Source organism: Raphanus sativus, chromosome 6 (genome assembly GCF_000801105.2).
Source record: "Raphanus sativus cultivar WK10039 chromosome 6, ASM80110v3, whole genome shotgun sequence".
Lineage (NCBI taxonomy): Eukaryota > Viridiplantae > Streptophyta > Magnoliopsida > Brassicales > Brassicaceae > Raphanus > Raphanus sativus.
Genome location: NC_079516.1, coordinates 21,749,865 through 21,774,438, shown reverse-complemented (window position 1 = coordinate 21,774,438; position 24,574 = coordinate 21,749,865). Strand labels below are relative to the sequence as shown.

Genomic DNA, 24,574 nt, shown 5'->3' with positions numbered 1-24,574 from the left:
CTGGAGGGCATTCAAAGAAAACATGATTCAAAGATTCCTCCACACTGCCACATCTATCGCAATCTATTTCCCTTTGCATTCCTCGGGTTTTTAAATTCTTCTTGACCGCAACACACCCTGATACAATCTGCCAAAGAAATGCTTAATCTTTGGTGGACACTTAACCTGCCAACAAAAAGCTTTCAAAACATCTACCGTCGGTCCATAGAAAGCTGGTTGTTTTTCTTTGTCAGGGTAAACCCTTTTCACCTCATATCCTGATTTAACCGTATATTTTCCATTGTTAGTGAAATGCCATCCATCCTTATCTTCTATACAAAACCTACTAAGAGGTATACTTTCGATAATCTTTGCATCCAATGGATCTACCAAAGCCCGAATGGCTTGTGAGTTCCACGTCCTAGAACCTGGAGTAATAAGAGAGTCAACCGTGAGGTCCGGAAATAAATTCTGATGATTTTTGTTTGCAGGTCTCGGGCGAGTGGTTGGGAGCCAAGGGTCATTCCATACTGAGATAGATGAACCTGTTCCCACCCTTTTAATTAGTCCTTTGCTAATCAGAGATCGAGCAGAGACGATACTCCTCCAACCATATGATGGGGAGTAAGAACGGATTGGTTCCAGGGGTGAAGCATTCTTGAAATACCAACCCTTGAATACTCTAGCAAATAGAGTATCCGGTTTATTTATTAGACGCCAAAGTTGTTTTCCAAGCATTGCCATATTGAAATTCAAAATATCCTTAAAACCCAAACCACCCTCCTCCTTGGGAAGGCACACCTTATCCCATGATTTCCAGTGCATGCCTTTCATACTTCCCCCAGGACTCCACCAAAATTTGGCGACCGTACTCGTAAGCTTCTTTATTATAGTTTTTGGTAGTTGATAACAGGACATTACATGGTTTGGTAAAGCCGTAACCACCGACTTAATAACCACTTCCTTCCCTCCTTTAGTAAAGTACCGAAAAGCCCATCCATTAATTCTTGTGTCCAAACGATCTTGTACGAATCCAAATACTTGTACCTTAGATCCACTGAGGTTTTCTGGTAATCCCAGATATGACCCAATGCCTCCTATATTCTGAATCCCCAATATATCCCTCATCTCCTGCCTCCTAGGTTCCTCAATTTTGTGCCCAAATTGAATAGTTGATTTTTGAAAATTAATCAGTTGACCCGAGACTGCCTCATATTCCTTAAGGATCCTGAGAATAGTCTCACATTCATCCCTCTGTGCCTTACAAAAGAAAAGACTATCATCTGCAAATAGCAGGTGAGATATTGATGGACAAGCTCTCGCTACTTTCATTCCCGTCAATTGTTTTCCTTGTTCCGCCTTCTTAATATTTGCAATCAAAGCCTCTGTACAAAAAAATAAAAAGATATGGAGATAGTGGATCCCCCTGCTTAAGACCCCTTTGTGGGGTTATAAGTCCCTTTGGTTGACTATTTAGTAAAACCCGATATTGAACCGAAGAAATACATTCCATCATTAGTTTTGTCCAATGTGGGTCAAAACCTAGTTTATTAAGTAGTGCTTGAATAAAATCCCATTCCACCCTATCATATGCTTTACTCATATCCGTCTTTATCGCCATATACTTATTTTGACAAGATTTATTTGTCCTCAATCCATGAAATATCTCTTGAGCAATCAGAATATCATCTGAAATCAACCTCCCCGGTACAAAAGCCGATTGTGTTTCCGATATAAGTTTTGGAAGACATACTTTCAGCCTCTCACACAGCACTTTTGATATAATCTTGTATCCTACATTACAGAGACTGATGGGTCTCAACTCTGTCATCCGTGTAGGTCTTTCCGTTTTTGAAATCATACAAATATTGGTAAGATTTAACCTTGGGTCCATATCTCCAGTAGTTAAAAAATGATTAACCAATTCCACCAGATCATCCTTTATGATGTGCCAAGAAATCTGAAAAAATAGATCTGTCATTCCATCTGGTCCCGGTGCCTTTTCTGTGTGCATCATAAATAAAGCATGTTTCACCTATTCCTCCGTTGCTACCCGGAGAAGACGTTGATTCATCTGAAATGATATAGCTGGTGTTACCTCCTCCAGGAAATTATCAAAATTGGAAGGATCAGTAGTCGTGAATAGATTCCTGAAGTAATCCACGACCACCTTTTCCACACCATTCTCACCCGTTATCCAAGTACCAGCCTCATCATAGAGGCCCATAATCCTATTACGAATCCGTCTTTGCCTTGTTAGTGCATGATAGAAATTAGTATTTAGATCCCCCGATGAATACCACATATTTCGGCTTTTCTGATGCCAATACTCCTCTTCATCCTTATATGCATCCTGCAATTTCTTAGAAACCTCAATGATCTCCTCTTGCGATCTTGAATCATCAGTTTGTACCTCTTCCAATGCTTTTTGAAGTTACGCAATTTTTTCCTTTCCATTCGGTGGGTTATTTTTCCTCCAAGCCGCAATCTCATGTCTGCAATTACTAATTTTTGAAACTATGTCCTCTGATATGCCAGGGCCAGATTCCTTCCATCCCGAGGCTATTGATTCCAAAAGACCCTCTTGCCCAATCCATCTTTTATCAAAATGAAATTGTCCTTTTCTTCTCCGGACTTTATCTTCAATAAATGCAACTACCGGTCTATGATCTGATCCGACCATTCCTAAATATTTCGTATACGAAGCCGGAAAGAGGGTATGCCATTCCTCGTTGGCTAGTGCACGATCCAACCGACATCTGACCGTAAAAGCCCCCTTACCCTTTCCTCGCCTACCTTGCCACGACATTTTATTTCCCCGTGCCGGGAACTCGAGTAGCCCGCTATTCCTTATCATGTCATTAAAGGGAATAAAAGAATTGGCACTCCGTAACGCTCCTCCCTCTTTCTCATGGTTACCGGTAATTTCATTCAAATCACTAATTATAAACCATGGATCCGATCTCGCCAACCCATACCGTGTCAATCTCTCCCATATCTGTTCTCTCTGTTTCTGTACCGGGTCACCATAAACAAAAGTTAAAAAAAAACTTTTTTACCAAGGGTAACCGCTTCGACATCTATCATTCTATTGCTCGTATACAAAACATGAACTTGAATTCATTATTATAGAAAAGTGCTAAACCTCCACTTCTCCCATTCGGATCCACCGTAACCAAATTATCATAACCAAAATGTGCCTAAAGATCTTGTAAAAAACTCTGCATCTTGTTTTGTTTCAGACAAAAATAGAAATTCTGGTTTATGTTTGTGTCAAATATCTCGAAGATAGCTCATAGTCCATTTGCTTCCCACTCCCCTACAATTCCAACTTATAATCTTCATATAATATACTTTATTAAATTAGGAGATACAGATTCGATGATATCATAGTATCTCGTAGCCGCCTAGAGCCCCATTGTCCGAATCCATATTATCTGAATCCACACAAACCATAAAAAACTCTCTAAATGAAACCAAATATGCCAAATATGCCAACGTGGGTCGAAGCAGAGGTCACTCATTGTAACACCATTCAAAACTCCTTTCAGCTGATTCAAATATAATTTCCAGAGCCAATAACACAAGCTTAAAATAATCCACCCAAAAACAAATTTCATATTATGAAAATATTTACCCAAAAACCTAACAGACCATAGAAGAATACATTTTAATTCATGCAAAGAACCTAACAGACCACAGACCATAACATAACTCCACTTGCCAATCTCCATCACCGTCGTTCCCCCACCTGTTTTCAATATCAAAACTCCTAACCGACTTCCCCTTAGAGCATCTCCAATGTAAAACTCCATATTTTACTCCAAAATAGAGTAAAAGTGAATATGGAGTAAAAATGTTCCAACCCAACTCCATTTTCCATTCCATAATGGAGTAATGAACAAACAAAAAATGGATTCCATAATGGAGTAATGAACAAACAAAAAATGGATTACTCCATTTATAGAGTAAATTTCATTATGGAGTGGGATATGGAGTTGGGTTAGAGCATTTCTTACTCCATATTCACTTTTACTCCATTTTAGAGGAAAAAATGGAGTTGGGTTGGAGATGCCCTTAGTACCGTCCTGTTCCGTAATCCATCATACCATTGTGATTCCCATTCTCCTCCTTTCCAGTATTTCCAAACCAAACATCGATAACCATCTTGTTTCACCACTTGACCCAAACTAGAAATTCCAGTTGTTAGCATCAGACCAGAGTCTACACATTTATCTAGCAAGCTTGTCAAACGAAAGTACAACCCATAATACCACCAAGAAGCAAATAATTTATTCCATTGTTTACCTTGAACCACAAAACCAACTGAGGAAAGGACAAAAACAGCCATATCAAAAGCCAATACCCCATTCAACCCAACAAAGAAACAAATGCTCAAAAAGCTTATTAAAAATTTGAAATAACACCCAAAAACAAGATCCCAATCTTGTTTTCTACTCTTCTCAGCAGGAGAGACTTGATCCATAAAATTAATGTTTCTGATGGACAGCGAGAAGGTTTGAAGCCACCTTACTCTCCTGCTGATGCCTGTTCTCTCCTTGGCGGGTTCCTGCTCTCACCGGTGCTCGCTTGCTAGGGGATGCAAGAGCTTTAGCAGTGCGCATCTTTGAACTCGCTGCTGTGCTGATAGTAGACATGAAAAGCCTTTTTTGTAGCTTGCTTCATGGCATCTTCCTCCATCTGCTGCTCTTTTACCTCTTCATTCCCAGATGGTTCTTTAATTTCCTCAAGCGAAGCCTGTTCCTCCAACTCCAAGTTCATCGCTACTAGCTCCTCCTCGGTGAGGTCCGGTAGATCATCTGCTGATTCGAGGTCTTCCCACTCCATTACCTCATTTTCTCCTATTTTCAATTGACCCTCCACTAAGCCCTGAAGTTGCTTTAGCCCCTTCTCTGTATCTATAGGATCCGAGACCACTTCAGTCCCAACCGCTTGTGTGTTAGCCAGCTGCTCCTGAAATCCCTGCGATGGAGGTAGCATATTAGTAACCCCCTCCTCCCTGATCTCTCCTTCCTCTTTTGCTTCCTCTTGTGCCCAACTTAACTGTCGTGAAGAGCTCACTTTTTTCCCTTCCTGCTCTATCATATTTGTATCATCACGTCGCCCAGACCGAGTCCTTGTCTCCTCCACATTCCCTCTGTTACTCCCTTTATTGCCAGACGGCTTTCTAGTGCTTCTATCAGACACTCGAACCCATTTAGAATCATTCTCCTCCACCATTTTGCCCTTCCCCTTGCCATAGTACTCCCTTGTGTCTCTTTCCCGATTCTGTTGACCTCCATTCCAGTTAATTAAAACTCCTTTGTAACTTCGAGCCCTATCATCATGTTTATTCCCTTCGTGCCATCCCCCATTACCCTCACGAGACTCCATTTTTCGCTCCGGTTGTTGCTTGAATACCTTCATTAGAGGACATTTTGCCTCCTGATGGCAAAGACTACCACATGACTTGCAGTAACCAAACAGTTTCTCATACCTCAATAAGATGGGCACCTCCTCTCCATCATAGTATTCACCGCCTTTGAAATCAACAGAGGTTTCAAAGCACAGCTCCTTGAAAGCGTCCACCACCACCAGAACCCGCATCTCATCTAAATCAACCTCAATCACCCTTCCAATGGCGTCCCCGATGCTCTCAAAGGCTTGAACTGTCCTGAACTCTTTCGGAACTCCCAAAACCCGGACCCATAACGGAATATCCGATGGGTAATTCAATGATCTCTTCGGCTGCCACTTTCCTATAGCAATCATCCAATAATCGAAGTAGTATGGTTGGTGCTTAAGAACCCCCTCAATATCCTCTTCATTCTCAAACTCAAATTCAAACTTACCAAGCCCCAAATCTTTGGAAGATTAGACAAAAGAGCCTTCATCTCCTGAGCAGGTGGATTCATGCACCTCCCCACCAGAATTTTTGAGCAGGACTTGATGAGGTCCGAATTATCAAAATGGGCCACTGTTATCTTGAGTCTCTTTCTAGTTCCCTCGCCATTCCTGCCTTCTCCCATATCCCGCACCAACTGACCCTGAGTCATTGTAAACCAAAGAACGATAAAGCCTTTACTGTGGATAAGAACTTTAAATTTGAATTGTGTAAAACCGATGAGAAAAGCTCCTGTAACGAAATCCCTTTTATAAACAACCCCTATCTCCTTGACATTACTCCATGATAAAATCGTACAGATGTCATAGAAATCGAACCAGATTTTCCAATATCTCCAAGTTTCCATACCGGCATCTCATGTTCCCCAACTTTGTGAAAGTAGAGATCAGGAAGTTATTACCTTGATTATCCGTCGACTGCTTTATTATGATGATACTCAGCAGACGCCAACCCACAGAGAGTATCATATGTTTAAAGATTCGATATATTTCCTTTCGCCGAATCTCCATGATTTTGATACGATTCGCCCAAGATCCTATGGTATCTCCTCCTTGATGCGCCTTTCCATCACAAGCCTTCCCGATTCGATCCCCATTCCGAATCCCTGGATCCCACCACCGCGATTTCATTCGCGAACCCTAAATCGCATTGAAAATCGCCGTCGCTGAAGCCGTTTTTTTTGTAACATAGACTTTTACTTTATTGTTTCGTTTAAGGTTTTTGGATATCCCAAACACGAATAACCCTTTCCTAACATTTTTATTGATAAAGTTTCATGAATATTTTTTATATCCATAAAACTCTTTTTCACCATTTTATTATTAGCTAGATTAGTGAAATTTTACTTTGAAAAATGCATGGACATAAACTATTTACAGATTTTGAAAAATTATTTGAAAAGTCACATCTTTTCAGTTTAAATAATTGCATCCTTTAAATTTAAAAATAGTCATTTGTAAAGATACTTTCTGAATAGTCACAACATTTCTAATTTTTAAAAATATATGTATCTATTAATAATCTTTGGAATTAATTGGATTAATGAAAGAACACAACCTTAAACAAGTAAGATACACAACCTTCAAAAAATAAGAACACAAACTTTTAATAAAAAGACACCATAATGAACAAACACAACTTTTATTAAAGAAGAGACACAAATTTTTATATAAAGACATTTTAATAAACAAACACAATTTTTGACAAGAATTGTGATCTCTATAAAAACACACAACCTTTGGAATTAATCAGGATTCCTATTATTAGTAGATATATATTATTATTTTTATATAATATTACGAAATATTTGAAATTTTGAATATTTTAATTATAAATAAAAAACTAAAATATAATTATATATATATATAAATGTCTCGATCCGTGGATTCGGGAGGAGGTGTTGCATCCCGAGAGCCGCTCGTCGGAAGTCCAACGCTCGCTGCATAAGCGGGTTTCCAATTACCATAACGTCGAGCATAACCTCACAGGAGTCTGATATACCATGGATTTTATCTATTTTTAGCCATGGTATATACGTGTTTTAGGATATATTTACTTTGTTTTGGAGTTTTTTTAACATATTTACAAGTTCAAGTATGATTTAGAGTAAAGTGGTGATTTTGGAGATTTTGGAGATAAAGATAGAAGAAACTCGTAGCTGACTATCGAACCATTCCAGGAGGTCGACATTCAGATTCAACCATCGATCGACGAACATTATCTGTCGCCAATCAAAAGTGAAGTGCACAAGCCCCGACTTGATTCTCTGCCGACTTATAGCCCAAGTCTTCCACATTAACAAGAATACCCCTGGCCGCCTTTGACCTAATATTTAAGTGTATGTCATTGTTTTAGGCAACACACGCTTTCATACTTTCTTATTTTCACAGTAAACATATTTAGGGTTTTTAGTAGTTTGGAGAGAAGATTCAAGACTCCTTCAGAGCTTTGTATTCGAACTCCAATTTTTTCTACCTTATTCTATTCATGTAATATATATTTATGATTTCTATGATTTACTTTGATATATCTGGGTAATTTACTTGTTAGATTTAGGGTTCATATAGGCCATAAAAGATTATCCCAAATATATTTCTAAGGTGGTAGATATCCTTCAAGTAATTGCTTGTAATCCTTGTGTTCTAGAGTAGCTAACTAGAGCTCTGAACTTAGGATTGTTGGCAACTACCACAATATGTTCTGCACCAAAATAGATTCCCTTGAGATAGGATTTCTAGAGAAACGCGACAGCGGATCTAGTTAAAAGTAGTGAACCTATCGATCAACTCGCTAACGCTTGTTTAAGAGAACATTGATCGACGCTCTTACCATAGCATTGATCGACGTTCGATCCATATCAAAACGCGACAACTGAGGTATTGAACTTAGTCAATAGGATTGATTTAACAGAGGAAGATAAAATACTTTCACATAAGAAGCCAAGTTCTAGGATTGGCACCCTAAGTATTCTATATCACTATAATCATGACTACCTGAAGCCCTAGATCTAGCTCTTTCCTATAACTGTTCACAACCTCAAATCAATCAACTGAGCAACTACATTGTTCGCACTGCTTATGGGAAAGTGCTAGATCTAGGGCTTCGGGTAGATTAATGAGTTATGGGAAATCAATCAGAAGAAGCTGTGAGACTCATTGAGAACTTTGCATATAGTAATATCGCCAGAACACTGATTTTGAAAGGAGAAAATCAGCCACTATCCTTGGAAAAGAACAGATGGACGATGTATAGGCTAAGCTAGACAATGTTCACAGTCTTCTCAAGAAGCAGGTTAGCTTTGCAGAGGATGCAGAAGTTGTATATGTCAACAATGAAAAAGTTGGCGAGGAAGATGTGAACGTCATCAGTGGTACTAATTTTCAGAATCAGAGGTCTGAAAATCAGCATGGAAACAAAAACTTCTATGGCAATGGGCAGAGAAGTAACTACAACCAGAGTTCAAATAACCCTACAAAAACAACAATAGCAGAGCTAATAGAAGTTCTTCTTACCAGAATCAACCACCAAAGACTCAAGAGAACAAGATTGAAGCAATGCTTGATCAAGTTCTTGAAGGTCAGTAGAAGCTGGCAATGGATTTCAATGGGAAAATAGATGATGTCTACACCAACCTGAACACAATGGGAAGATAGATAGATTATTTCAATGGATTGTTACTTTTTTTTGTTCAACCCTCTCATTTTCTTATAATTTACGGGACTTAACTTCTTCATCTCTCTCTTTGAGTCTTTTTCCTTCTACAAGACGACAAATCCAATGAGAGAGGGAGCAGCAGAATGTTGGACCACCATACATGACACTGGATGAGAGGAAACTTCTTCTTTAACCGATCATCATCGACAACGATGAGGACTGCAGTAGATCTGTCTCAGATTTTCAATTTTTTTAGATCTATGTAGTTTTAGACTTAGTTCCGGAAACAATTATTACCAGATCCATAAGATAATGACAAAGAGATAAGAATGTCGTGTTATGAGAGAGAGAAAGATTATTTTACAATAATAGAAATGAAAAAAGGAAAAAAAAAGAGATAGTGTCGGCTTCGTTAAAATCTAATAACACTACAAGAAATATGTACATTGTTAGCGCGAGAAATATGCTATATTAGATGTTTGATAGCGAATTCACAAATGCTATGTATACGGCAGAAATCATAGGTATCACATCTACGATAACATTTTTTCAGTGCTACAAAATATACAGATATAATAGCAATACTTGTATGATATTATTATGTTAAAGGTTAGCACTGCTTTCGTGCAATTATAGATCCTTCGATAATTAAAAAAAATTAAAATTAAAATAAATTGTTTTATAATTAGAAATTAAGTAAATTTTATTTATAAATTAAATTCGGTTTACAATAAATTTTGGTTTACAGCACTAAACCAATAATACATAAATTATTACTCTAACCCTAAGTAAACCAACTAATTAATGTTAACCTAACTAAACCAGTTAACTAAACCTAAATCTACGCTTCAGCCACCATCCCATCTTCACAAAGCTTTAGCCACCATCGCCACATTCAGAAAACTTCAGCCACCGTCCACGAACCACCAACAAACCACCGGCTTTTGTACCACTGCTGCACCACGCTTAACCAGAGATGTCGCTGTGTAACACCACCACTTGTTATTTCTGTTTCATCATTTTCTGGATCTGTAAAAAAAATCGATTAGAGGAGAACATAGTAAGATGAGAGGAGAAGAAAGAGAGACAGACAGAAATAGAGAGAGAGATAGAGAGAGAGAGAGAGAGAGAGAGAGAGAGAGAGAGAGAGAGAGAGAGAGAGAGAGAGAGAGGTGACATGGTGATGGTGAGAGCGTGACGGTGGTGATGGGGGCGGAGACACGACGGAATCAAAAGAGGGCGGTGGTGAAACGTGAAGGCCGACGGTGTGGTGGTGAAGAGGAGATGAAATTGAAAGAGGAGATGTGCAGAGATAAAAATGAACCAAAGAGATGAGAGAAAAGAAAGAAGAAGATGAAGAAGCGCGGAGAATGAATGTCGTAGAAGAAAAAAGTGGAGAGGAAAGAGAAAGATAAAAAGGGATTAGATCTGGTCTGTTGGATTAATCTGATCCAATGGTGGAGATTGTGATCTGGGTACTTTGATATTTTTGGTCAATGCCATTTTTTTTGTTAATTGATTTTTTTATGTTTGGTAAAGTTATATTAAATTTTAATTTATAGTTCTATTTAATTTATGTGTTAAATGATATAAAATTTAATCAAGTTTTTGAATGTATAAAATAGAATAAAAATATTAAAATTAAACTTTAAATGTTATGTTTATGATTAAAAAAATTATGTTTATGATAGAGGGTTTAAAATTTGGGGAATGAGACTTCTAGTTTAAAAAAAATTGGGTTAAATCTAAGATATTAGGTTAAAGTATGAATTATGGTTAAATTTTTTTGGCTAAGTATTTAGGTTTTAAATTTAAGATATGAAGTTAAAGTTTGGATACAGTGTATGAAATTAAGGTTTTTTGAAGAGTTTGAAAAATTATAAATATAATTGGGGTTTGAAGCTTTTAATATTTTGTTACTTTTGTAAGTGAGAGTAAAAAAATAATTAGGTTTTGAAGCTTAGATATAGGGTTTGAAATTTAAAATAAACTTAGTGTTTTATGATATAAGTTATATAAATAAAGTTTAGTGTTTTAAAACAAACTTTAGTATTTATGATATAAAGTTTAAATATTATATTAAGAATATTCAATGTATATATAGTTTATGTTTGAAGTTAGGATTTAGGATATAGGTTTTGATTAAAGATTAAAGATTTGTGTTTAGGAAATTATAGTTTAAGATTAAAAAGATTAATTTTTGAGTTTAGTTTTAAAATTTGAAGTTATAATATGAAAATATTAGAGTTTTAAGGAGTATTTTAGAGTTTAGGTTTTAAAACCATGTTTAGGGGTTTTCAACAAAAAAAATCATGTTTGGGATTTATGTGTTCAAATAGCTTTTCTTAACATTAGAAAATGCTATAATATGTTTTTGTTACCACTATTGAAACCGCTTAAATATTTTTTTGGCGCTATTGGTGGAAACAGTTGTTTTATCTTTTCGCTCACTTAAATTTTCAAAATAGCATTAGTTAAATGCTATTTTAGATTTCACTCTATAATAATGTTTATCTAATGCTATTATATAGAATCAAAATTTTAAACTTATCTATAATATCAGTTCAGTAAAACGTGCTATAACAATGTGCTATCAATGTGGATTTTTTTGTAGTGTAAAAAGGAAAAAAAGAAGTAAAAAGAAAAGAGGGATCCACCAATAACGAGTGTTTCAATTTTATTTTTTTAGTACTGGATAATTATGCTATTACAGACTACGAGAAGAATACATATGATTTTATAGCCGACAACTCTACATGTCTTATGAGGATTCACTTGCGCCATGCTGCAGAATCTCTTGTAAAATTTTTTCCATTAGTTCGCATAATTTCGTTTTTGTTGGAACTTGAAATCCAGACATCCTAATATAGAAACATTAATGAACATTTAGTCAAACCCAAAATGACTTTTACAGTGGTTCAGTTTTAGTTAGTAAACTTAAACAAAAAAAAGATAAACGCTAGAGAAAGTGTATGTGTATAAAAATAATTCAAAAGTATTAAGTATGAACGTGACCTACTATGGTGTAATTATCTCTTTAAATTAGAGTAGTGGCAGCTGCCCCCATGCTGGACTAAGTAGATGCCACTTGACACGTAGAAGTGTTTCCAAATGTAAATAGATTTTTTAAATGGGTGTCGGTGTAAATAGAAGATCTCGAGATTATCTGTACTCACTATGAAAACCCACTAGTCCACCTCTAAATCACAAGTCCACTAGAGGAGACAGAGAGAGAGAGAGAGAGAAAAGATGGCGAGATTCACGGTGTTGATTGCGGCAGCAGTACTTGCTTTTCTAGTGGCAGCGCCGGTGCCGGAAGTGACGGCAAAGAAGTATTTAGTTGGCGACAAAAAGTTTTGGAATCCAAACATCGACTATACCACCTGGGTTCAGGGAAAGCATTTCTACCTTGGAGATTGGCTCTGTATGCTCTCTCACCCTCTCCTCTTCTCTACATTTTTATACTCTATGATCTGGTTACATTAGATCTGATTTTGTAATGGTTTCTCTTTGAATCTGGTTACACTTTTAAAAGTTCCCGAGCTTCTACTAATTTTAGTTACTTCTTTTCATAAATGTTTCCTTATTTATTCAGATCTGGTAAGAACACACTATTGAACTTGTCTGAATACAACGTCATCCTTCTTTTCGTCTTGAAATCTTGTAACTAATTAATGAATATGTTATATGGTTTCTTGTCAGATTTCGTGTACTACAGAGACCAACACAACATTCTTGAAGTAAACAAGACCGACTACGAGAGATGTATCTCCGACCATCCGATCCGAAACTATACACGTGGAGCTGGGAGAGACATTGTCCCTCTCAATGTCACCAAACAGTACTATCTACTTGACGGAAGGGGTGGTTGTTTTAAAGGCATGAAGCTCACTGTTACAGTCGAGAACCTTCCTCCTCCACCAAAATCTGCACCTGTCAAAGAGCACTAGATCAGTTTCACATGACAAGAGTTTAAAAACATCAGTTGATTGTTTGCCTCTCTTGTCGTGATATTCATTTCCGTGGATGATCTTGTTTCATGATTTGTTGTGTTTTGTTGCTATGGTTTACTTTCTTTTTGTTTTAGCATAAGACGTGAATTTCAAACGCCTAAAAATATGGATCTACCTATTATAATGATATTTCTTGCTGGTTTGTTTATGTTGTGTCAAAGCTAGTTCCCACTATTCAATACATATCAGAAGAATTAATATGAAATCTCACCTAGTTGTTTTGGAATAAGTTTTAGGTTTCTTTGTAATGATATTGTCTTGGCTGGATGTTAATAAAATGCTTTGCCATGATATTTTCCATGACATGGGGTAGATATGCGAAAGTGGGTCAATCATTTGACTATTTTGAGTCATGAAGATGGTCGTTTTAATATAGGCCTATGATTATTTTCAGTATATGTGAGTTGTTGATGCAAAGATGATGGCTTCATTATCTCTACAAATGAAAAATTTCTCAATCTTCAATTTGAGCTTGATTTGGTGGCCGAGGATAGTCCGATTATCTTTCTATTTTCAAGCGTATGTTGGTTATTGTCGGCTCACAACACCATAATTCTTAACATATGATGAAATTGTTGCTCACAAGTGATTGCTTTGGAATAACTTTTAATTATGGTGGTCTTCGTGACATCGTCGGTAGGTTTTCTTTCTTTTCATGATTTTTTTTTTTGAACATCTCTCTCTCTATAGCTTTATGATTGTTTTTTGCATATCTTTTTTTTTGATAAAATTGTTTTTACATATCTTGTGTGATATTTATTTTATAATTAAAATATTGTATTCACATAAGTTCAAAGTCCTAACGGAACTATAATCCTAATGGAACTATAATGGTAAAAGATTATATTGATTTTGGTTCTTCAAAATTGTTAATTAATAAGATTGTGATACATGTCGGTTATATATTTAAAATTGTCATATGTGTAAATTATCTCTTAATTAAAAATAACTATACTAAGATAATAAAAAAGTTTGTTAAAGCTTAATTATAAATATCATTGATGGTATTTTTAATTTTAAAAATATTTAAAAAATTAATGCAAAAGATTATTTGATAGTAATTTCTCCATTTAATATTTTATAGTAAATTCAAGTTAATATTTTTTATTTTATAACTATGGTCCGAGGATGAATTGTTATCAAATTTGTACTTAGATTAGAGAAAATACTATACCTTTTTCTGAACAACCGAAAATACTATACCTAAAATTTTAAATTGAACCCAACCCAAAATAAAAAGTTGAATGAATAATATGAAAAATTGAAAGTCAAATAGCGCCAGTCGAATCAATAACAACATCATACATTTTCTTGTGTACTAATTTAATGTTTTATTAAATAAATTTTTAAAATTTATTATGCTAGGACCTTTTTAAAAAAAAAAACACATTCTATTTAATAAATCTCCTTTTTATTTAGAATAAAAAATAAAATTACTATTGAATACTCTTTTAGAATTTTAGGGTTTAGAAAAGGAAACTTACAGTTATATACCTTTTATAATTTATGTTCTCTTTAGGATTTTAGAAACAAAATTGCTATCAATATGTCTAGTTGATAATTACTATTTTTACAATTTGTATCAATACTAATTTTACACTTGTTTTGTTAATTAAATAAATTTTAGTATCATGTTCATCATCAAATACTCTCTTAAAAATACTATCAAATAAATTTTTACAAATCTCTTTTGGTTAGGACTTAATAATATGATACAAATTTATTTTGTTTACAATTTTATTTTACTAAAAAGTAAAACAACTACCAAGTATCCTTTACACATTTTTAGTATTTTAGAAAAGGAAACTAATATTACATAATATTTTACAATTATATTTTTTCTAAAATTTTGAAAAATAAAATTTATATCAAATAATTATTTCCAGTTAATATTAACTATTTTTAAAAGTTTCAATTTTCAAAATCCGTCTTTTTGCATTTTCAAAATTTATTTTTTTCAATATCACTAATAGTTTAAAAAAAAATATTGTTAGTTAAATAATTTTTAGTATCATGTTTATCATTGAATATTTAAGTAAAAATACTATTAAATAAATTTTACAATTATCTCTGGTCGGGATTTATAAAAAAAAACAAAAAAAAAATATTTGGCTAAGATTAAAAGAGAAAAAAATACGTTACAAAAGAAATTTATTTAGGACTAAGAAAACAAATATTTTTACATAATGATAGTTTTTATTGACACATCCACAATCTAATTTGTTTTAGTTGACACATGTTAAAATCATATATTTTACATATGTCACAATTGTTTTTAAAAAATAACAAATAAAAATTAGTCTCTTTTTACAATTAGTTTCTAGTTTTTTTTTAAATTGATACAATTATTTTTTTTAGTTTTTTTTTAAAAAATTGAAAATTACTATCAAATATTTTTAACAATAATTCTCTTCTAAAATCTTATAAAAAACCTTAAAATACTATTTTGTAATGAAATTTTTTCTTTTTCCTAAAAAAGAATAGTAATTTTTTTTCTAAACTCTTAAAAAGAACTTTAAAATACTATTTTGTAATGAGAATTTTTCTTTTTAAATCTCTTTTAAATCCTAAAAAAATTATTTCATATTTTGACACTTATCATCATCTTAAAATTTTACATGTCACAATTATGTTAATTACATAACTTTGAAAAACTAAACTTTATATAATAAGATATATTAGTTCTTGATATTAATTTAGATTACCTAGTTAAAGAGAGGGGTATACAGTAAAATACTCTTGACATATAGTAGAACCTCTATAAATTAATACTCGATAAATTAATAATCTCTATAAATTAATAAATTTTGTCGGTCCCAACTTGGGCCGGTGTAAAAATGATACAAATCGGTAAGATAATAAGATAATAATATTTTTAAAACTTTCATATAAAAATAAAGTCCCATTAAAATCATAAATTAATCATCTATCTATCTATATTTTTATATAAGTACAAACTAAACATTATATTAGTGATTTTATATTCACGATGAAAATACATATATTTTTCTTAACATTTAACTATATTTTGATAATATTTAGTAAAATTATATCGAAAACCACATAACAACATAAAAATATACACAAAATAAGATAATTAAACAATACGAAAGTTAAAAAAAAATATTTTATAAAAAATATTTAAAAATAGAAAAAAATCTAAATAAGGAAATTTTTGTAAATTAATATCTGTATAAATTAATAAAATTTGAAAGTTCCAACATTATTAATTTATAGAGGTTTTACTGTATACTATTGACAAACATGTTTTTAGTGTTTTTTTTATGCTTGCAAATTTTTCAATTATTTTCATTTTTCTTGCAAATCGTTCTAATTATTATTTCAAAACTGGAACAACAAAAGAAAAAAATCCATCATAAAGTACTTTAACTTTTTTTCGTCAAAAAAGTACTTTAACTTTTTCATGGCTATATAATATTTCACTCATTTCATTCTCATGAACCACAAAAGAAAAGGTAAAATAACAAAGCGAAGGAAAAAATGCTTTCTTCTTCATCAAGAAACGCCTTTGTGGATGGCAAACACAAAACAGATCTCTTAACAGTGGACTTATCTCGCTGCTGCAAAACGACACCATCTTCTTCTATGACTCCGCCGCCTCCTCCCAAGGGACTGTTGGTGGCAACCCCGGTGGAGGAAGGAGAATATCCGGTCGTGATGCTCCTCCATGGTTACCTTCTCTACAACTCATTTTACTCCCAGCTTATGTTGCATGTCTCTTCCCATGGCTTCATAGTCATAGCTCCGCAGGTTCAATTCTATCTCACAAATTAATTTTAGATTAATTACGCTGATTCATGAATTAATTAGTTTGCAGTTCGCAAATATAATGTGTATTAGTTAGTTAGCTATTGGTTGATCAGGGTTTAGTAAGGAAAACACAGCAAGAGGCATATCTATAACTCATTTGAATGGAGTACATGATGACACGTTTCGCTGAGTTTCTGAAACCTTTTTTTATTTGTTTTGGCTCTTATGAGAACCTTAGACAAGAAGAAAAGTAAGAACAAATATGCAAATCGATGGGTCCACTTGATGTATGTGGCTGTTTTTGTCTCTAATCAGTTTGTCCAATTTTATTATAATCTCTCGAATTTATTGTTCTCAAACGGTAATGGTATAAACTCAAAGATAAATAAGAACTTAACTCTTCTTATTGTTTAAGAAACTTGCACAAAACTTAAGCTCTCAATCACACACACAAAAACTCTATCTACACTGCCTTACACGACATTGTATATATAGCACCATGTTTATCCTAATCCTAATGGTAACAACACAACTTGATCCTTATCTCTAAAGAACCTAAACCCATTAGTATTAGGATTGTTTGTTTCTCAAGCTAACTTCAAGCTTACTCCAACATTCTTCCTTCTTAGAGTTCCTTGTCTTCCACATCACACACGCCTATGAGTTCCCGCATCTCCTTATACTTGGTTCTTCCAAGAGCTTTGGTCAGTATGCTCAACTTCCATTAAACATTTCTCAACACACTCCCTTATAAAGTGAAATCTAGTATGAATATGTTTGCTATGCCCATGAAAAACTGGATTTCTTATAAGTGCTATTTCTGATCGCTTATTGTATGATAGTCTTCTCGCCTGATACTCCAACGATCTCTCGAAGCAAATTCTGAAGCCAAATGGCTTGTCTCGCTGCTTCGGTACCTGCCATAAACTCAGCCTCGCAGGAAGATAATGCAACTGTATCCTGCTTCTGAGAACACCATGTGAAGAGACTCTTTCCAAGATAGAAAATATGTTCTGTTGTGCTTCGACCGTCGTATGCATCCACATTGTGACTCGAATCACTATAGCCCACCAATCTTGCTGTTCTTCTTCCTGACTTCTCGAATGTTATACCGAAGGATGTAGTACCCTTTAGATACCTCAAACATTGTTTCATTGTTGCTCCGTGGACACTCCTTGACTCGCCATATATCTACTCAACACACCTACACAATATGATAGGTCAGGTCGTGTATGTAGAAGGTATCGAAAGCATCCAATGATCCTTCTGTATCCGGTCACATCTATCTCTTTTCTTCCTCAGAATTTGCCAACTTAAGACCTGGCTCCATGGGTATATGCGCAGGATTGCAATCTCTCATGCCAGCTTCCTCTAAGATCTTCTGTGCGTAACGTCTTTGATTCAAAGTTATTCCATCCACGCCTTGTGTTACCTCTATTCCTAGATAATATGTTAATCTTCCAAGGTCACTCATCTCAAACTTACTTGCCATCTCCCCTTTAAACTCAGTGATCATCTCCATACAAGTTCCAGTGATGAAAAGATCATCAACATACACCGCCACAACCAAAAGCTTTCCTCCTATCTCCTTTCTGTAAACTGACGGCTCTTTAAGACATCTAGTGAAGCTAAAGCCGAGCTGTATCCTGTTTAATTTATCGTTCCAAGCCCTGGGTGGTTGTTTCAAGCCATACAACGCTTTCTTAAGCTTATAAATCTTCTGCTCACTACCTTTTACCTCGAAACCCTCTGGTTGCATGACATATACGGTCTCTTTCAAATCCCCGTGCAAGAAAGCAGTCTGCACATCGAGATGATGAATCTCCCAACCTTTTGTAGAAGCAAGATAAATAAGAAAGCGTATAGTCTCGATCCTAGCCACAGGTGCGAAAACCTCTTCGTAGTCTATCCCATATCTCTTAACATAACCCTTAGCAACAAGACGAAACTTATATTTATTAATGCTCCCGTCTGAGTTTCTTTTAATCTTGAATACCCATTTCAAACCTATTGGTTTTGCTCCTGGAGGAAGGTACACAAGTTCCCACGAATCAAGCTTTGTAATTCTATCGAGTTCTGATTCACACGCTTGCAACCATTCCTTGTACTTCTTAGCTTCTTCAAAACTCATTGGCTCATTATTAAGACACATTAGCAGTCACTCACCTTCTTCTTCTGATAGTAACATAATGTAATCCTCTAAGTACTTTGGTTTTTCTCGTCGCTCTTGACGATCTTCTTAGACCTCCTTCTTCAAAACCATTGCCTTCTCCAAGATCATCCTCATCATCTTCCTTGTCTTGAGAGATAACTTCATCGTCTTCTTCTACTACGCTCTGCTCTGTTTTAGGCTCTGTTTCGTGTATGCCATGATTCCCAAATACTCCAATCATGATCTTGAAACTTCCAGTGTCACCTTGACCATACAAGTTTGAGCTCCAGTTCCACCTTTTTGTTTCATCAAACACTACATCTCTACTCATAAGAATCCTCTTCGTATTAGGATCAAACATTCGATATGCTTTGGAACCATGTTCTGTTCCAAGATGTACAAGAATTCGAGACCGATCATCCAATTTCTTTAGTAGCTTTGCTTCCACCTTTGCGTACCCTATGCAACCAAACACTCTTAAGTGACCAATATTAGGTTTCACACCTCGAAGAGCTTCATAAGGTGTCCGATCTCGTATCACTCTGGCTGCAATCCGGTTCAAAAGATAAGTGGAATGCCTTACTGCTTCTCTCCAGAGATAATTAGCTACTGACATATGCTTCATTATACTTCTCGTCATCTCCATTAGAGTGCGGTTTCGTCGCTCGACAACACCGTTCTGCTGCGGACTATATGGAGCAGTAAGATGCCTTTTAATTCCTTTCTCATGGTAGTATGCATTAAATTCCAAAGATACAAATTCTCCTCCTCTGTCAGTCCTAAGCGTTTGAATCCGCTTCTTTGTCTCGTGCTCTACCATGTTTTTGAAGCTCTTGAACTTGCTAAAACATCACTTTTCTCCTTTAATAGAGCTGTCCACATGTATCTCGAAAAATCATCAATAAGCACAAGAATATATCGATTTCCTCCACCTGTACTCGGCGTAATATGACCACACAAGTCGCCATGTATAAGCTCAAGTGAACAAGAAGCTTGATAACTCGTTGTTTTAGAAAAAGCATGTCCTGCTTGCTTCCCAAGCATACATACATGACCCACATACTCTTGCTTCGACATCAATGTTTGGTATACCAATAACCAGTTCTCGCTTGATCATAGATCTCATAGTCTCATGATTGATATGTCCCAACCTCGAATGCCATCTACTTGAATCACTCGTCTTTGTAGATAGATAGATAGCACAGCGTTTCCTTTAACCCCATACACACTTTGTATAACATGTTCTTCGCTCTTGTTGCTCTTACTATTAACTCCCCATCACGATCATGTATTATAAGCTCTTCTCCTTTCATTCTCACATCACAACCAGACTCTGTAGCCTGACCAAGAATAGTGATATTACTCTTCATATCAGGAATTAAATAAACATCTGTAATCCTTCTTGGCTCGCCATTTCTGTCAGTAAACTCTATCTTCCCCTTTCCTTTTATATCAATACGCGAGTCGTCGCCAAAACGCACTTTTCCTCTGACAGAGTCATCAATGGTTGAGAAATAACGTTTATCTCCACTCATGTGGTTGATTGCTCCGTTATCAAGGTACCAGACATCAGCATCACTGTTATTTTCTTCATATTTGCTCGGTACAATTTTCTTCTCATTCAAATAGATAACCTCGTGCATCATGAGTTCGTCGGCTTCTTGCATTTCATTATGCTCTGCTTCTTGAACTCCCTGCAATTTTAAAAGTCTGTCTGGACATTGTGCAACATAATGTCCGACCTTGTCACATCAGAAACAGGTAATTCTCGACGTGTCTCTTACTCCATTATACGCTCCTCCGTTGTATGCTCCACCATTGTATCTACCTCGTCCTCGTCCTCTGTAGTACGCGAGTTCTCCTCTGTTTCTGCCTCTATAATCGTTGTAGTACTCACGATTCTGTTGTGTTTCAACCCATGATGGTTGCGTTTCAGTACGAGAAGGTTGCGTCTCATTACTAGCATACAGCTTGCTTTGATCCTCATGTATATCCTCTTTGTCGACTATTCTCTCTTTGTATGCCTTCAAGCGACCAACAATATCCTCAAAACCAGTAGTCTTAAGATCTAGAACTTGCTCTAGAGCAGCCACTATATGTATGTAATTTTTCCTTAGCAAACTCTTGAGAAACTTAACAAGTTTAGATTCTTCTATCTCTTCTCCTAAGGATGATGCTTTTGATGATATCTCTGAAAGTTTCCCCGCAAAATCGACTATCGTCTCTGTTTCCTTCATCGTAAGGCAGTCAAAATCAGCCATCAATGCCTGCAACCTTGCTTCCTTAACTCTCTCTGCTCCAACTTGACGGGTTCTTATAGCCTCCCAGACCTTCTTCGCGGTATCAAGCTCTCTGAATTGAAGTATGAGCGCCTTTGGTATCGCCTGAAACAACAGTGCCATCGCCATATTGTTTTTCTTATCGTCGATTGCTTCAGTCTCTATGATCTCCCAAACTTCATGTATCTTGAGCAGAATTTTCATCCTCATGGCCTATACCGTATAATTTGTCGCATTAAGAACATGACACTTTATCGAGGAACCTCCTTCCTTAGGTTTAGAACTCGACACGACTGTCTCCCATTGAATCGCTATGCTCTGATACCAATTATTGTTCTCAAACGGTAATAGTATAAACTCAATAATTAATAAGAACTTAACTCTTCTTATTGCTTAAGAAATTAGCACAAAACTTAAGCTCTCAATCACACACACAAAAAACTCTATCTACAATGCCCTACACGACGTTGTATATATACCACCATGTTTATCCTAATCCTAATGGTAACAACACAAATTGATCTTTATCTCTAAAGAACCTAAACCCATTAGTATTAGGATTGCTTGTTTCTCAAGCTAAGTTCAAGCCTACTCCAACATAATTTTCTAAGAATAATATCGTGACACGTTTTTATTTTGCTATGAATCAAATTTCTTGGTTATGTAATATCCAACAGTTATATAGCATTGCTGGACCAGATACGATGGACGAGATAAAATCAACGGCGGAGATTATTGATTGGTTATCAGACGGACTTGACCACTTTCTTCCACCACAAGTAACACCAAACCTATCCAAATTTGCACTCTCCGGCCATAGCCGCGGCGGTAAAACAGCATTTTCCGTGGCCCTAAAGAAATTTGGATACTCATCCGACCTAAAGATCACGGCACTTATCGGTATAGACCCAGTTGATGGAACAGGGAAAGGGAAACAAACCCCTCCTCCGGTTTTAACCTATGAGCCAAACTCATTTGACCTAGACAAGATGCATGTTTTAGTGATCGGTTCAGGACTTGGTGAACTTGCCCGGAACCCGTTGTTTCCACCGTGTGCGCCTCCGGGAGTGAACCACCGAGAGTTTTTCCGGGAATGTCAAGGCCCAGCGTGGCATTTTGTCGCAAAGGATTACGGGCATTTGGACATGCTTGATGATGTTACCAAAGGGCTTAGAGGGAAGAGTTCTTATTGTTTGTGTAAGAATGGTGAAGAGAGAAGACCAATGAGGATATTTGTTGGTGGAATTGTTGTGTCGTTTTTGATGGCTTATCTGGAAGGAGATGAACGTGAATTGGTGAAGATCAAAGATGGGGGTCACGAAGGTCTTCCTGTCGAAATTCAAGAGTTTGAAGTTAAAAAGTAATTTTCTTTAGGGCTTGTTTTTCCTATTTTCAACATATATTAATAGTCACTTTTGTTGCTTATGAAGTTTTTTTTTTTTTTTTGTCATAGCTTATGAAGTTATATTGTGTGGTCTTTACTTAAGCGACATCTTGGCTCATGAAACTAACCCGATCGCATTCACAATCTAGTAGGGTAAACTTATATATATTCCGCAACTACAATAATCAAAACAAGAAGCATGATATTGGATGGATCTAGTAGAAAAATAAAAAATCAAATAATTTGGTTTCAAAGGTCAAGTGTCATCAGTGTTAGATTAACCTCACAACTATACAACAACGACTTATTCTTCTTCTTCTTCCCCCATCGAGAAGTGCCCCTAGTGGGAGAAAAGATGCTTAAAGTGCAAAATATAAAAATAAAAAAAAAATTCGTTTTTTGAATTCACTAGAACAAGAAATCGTTTTCTGTTATAAAAATCCTTTTGGATACCTGAATTCTATGCTAAAATTCACCATAGAGTCTAAACTTTGTTTTATTAGGATCATGTAATTTCAAGCTAAACTCTCTCTGAATCTAGACTTCAATCTTCCAATACTTTGGAAGTATGTTGACAATTTTGCAACACTTAACTCAAAGTAGAGACACTAAAAACTTGATCACACAAACACCAAATAAAGATTTCTCAATTTTCTTATATTGTAGAGACATATTTCTTCATAGAAACACGTTCTCTTTGTATTTAAATAACCAGAACTTACTCCCCAATTTCTTCCAAAGGCAATTAAGCAACTTTCATTTTGTTCTTAAGTAATGACTCTCTTATCTTTTCCTCTTCAAGCAATATCATTAAATTTTTTTAAAAAAATTCAATAAATATATTATATCTTCTTTAAATTTAACAAGCCCATGTACATCACAAAACACGAACTCTAACCCAGCATATCTTCACGAACTAATACAAAACATACAGCTTCAATTTTCCTATTTTTGACTATGCATGTGAACTCAATAAATGTGGATTGAAGGAAAAGGATATTAAGAATAGAATGTAGAAATACAAAAAACAAATAGGAAAGAACATATGGAAATAAAATTGTAAGAATGATGAGGAATAATAATTATTTACTAAATTTAATAAGGACAAAATATTGTTTTATTTTGCTTTACCATAAAAGGAATGAGAAATAATAGAAATGAAAAATCATTTTTTATATTGTAAAACAAAAGTCAGTTGACAATTTTTGGAGTGACATCTGTCCTTAAAAAATGTACAATTTTTTTAAGATTTTGTTTAAAATTCTTTTAAAATAATATGAATACAATTGTTTCTATTTCTCACTATCTCCAATCTTTATAACTGTTCAAGGTTCAACTATGTCAACAATATTATGAAACTACTTAAAGTTGTAAGTGATCTAGTATTCTTTAATGAATAAATAAGCTAAATTAGCTTAAACAAAAATAAAAATATTTGATTAGATAAGCGATTGAAATTAATAATAATAAGAATTATCCAAAATCTAAAATGTATATTCTAAAATAAAAAGATAATTCTTGTATAAAGTAAAAGTTTTAAACATAATAAATAAATAAAACTACTAATCAAAATTATTAAAAATATTGACAAATAAGAAAAAAAACCTAAAATTATGGAGAAATTGACACATAAGCCAAATTACTTCATAAATAATAGTATAGATAGATAGCTCCTTTGTAAATCATTAAGAAAGTATATTTTTCAAAACTTAAAGTGTCAATCCTCTCCACACATTCACAAAAGTAACCATATTTTTTTACTCTTAACAATCACCAGCACTACTCTATTCTTTTTCTTTTGACATTATTATGTTCTCCCATTCAAATAAACATAAGAATGTCTATAATCTTTTGGGGTTCGTTTGGTAGACCATTGTGTCAATTTCCTTAATATTTAGGTCAATCATAACATTGTGTAAATATTTTATATGGTTCTCT

At 34.9% G+C, this 24,574-nt stretch overlaps 2 protein-coding genes and 1 long non-coding RNA gene across 3 annotated transcripts; 2 read left to right on the top strand and 1 right to left on the bottom strand.

The window, feature by feature from the left end:
- Nucleotides 1-9,729: 9,729 nt before the first annotated feature.
- LOC130496837 (uncharacterized) lies at nt 9,730-10,725 on the bottom strand. Its single transcript, XR_008935971.1, has 2 exons — nt 10,215-10,725; nt 9,730-10,066 (listed from the first exon to the last, which is right to left on the bottom strand). It is a non-coding gene; the product is annotated as an uncharacterized LOC130496837 (long non-coding RNA).
- Nucleotides 10,726-12,174: 1,449 nt separating this feature from the next.
- LOC108805886 (early nodulin-like protein 17) lies at nt 12,175-13,198 on the top strand. Its single transcript, XM_018577873.2, has 2 exons — nt 12,175-12,461; nt 12,740-13,198. Exons 1-2 carry the CDS (start codon nt 12,287-12,289, stop codon nt 12,985-12,987), a joined length of 423 nt encoding a protein of 140 aa, XP_018433375.1. The 5' UTR covers nt 12,175-12,286; the 3' UTR covers nt 12,988-13,198.
- Nucleotides 13,199-16,417: 3,219 nt separating this feature from the next.
- On the top strand, nt 16,418-22,694 carry LOC108813624 (chlorophyllase-2). Its single transcript, XM_018586236.2, has 2 exons — nt 16,418-16,821; nt 21,930-22,694. The coding sequence occupies exons 1-2, from the start codon at nt 16,552-16,554 to the stop codon at nt 22,614-22,616; spliced, it is 957 nt and encodes a 318-aa protein (XP_018441738.1). The 5' UTR covers nt 16,418-16,551; the 3' UTR covers nt 22,617-22,694.
- Nucleotides 22,695-24,574: the final 1,880 nt, after the last annotated feature.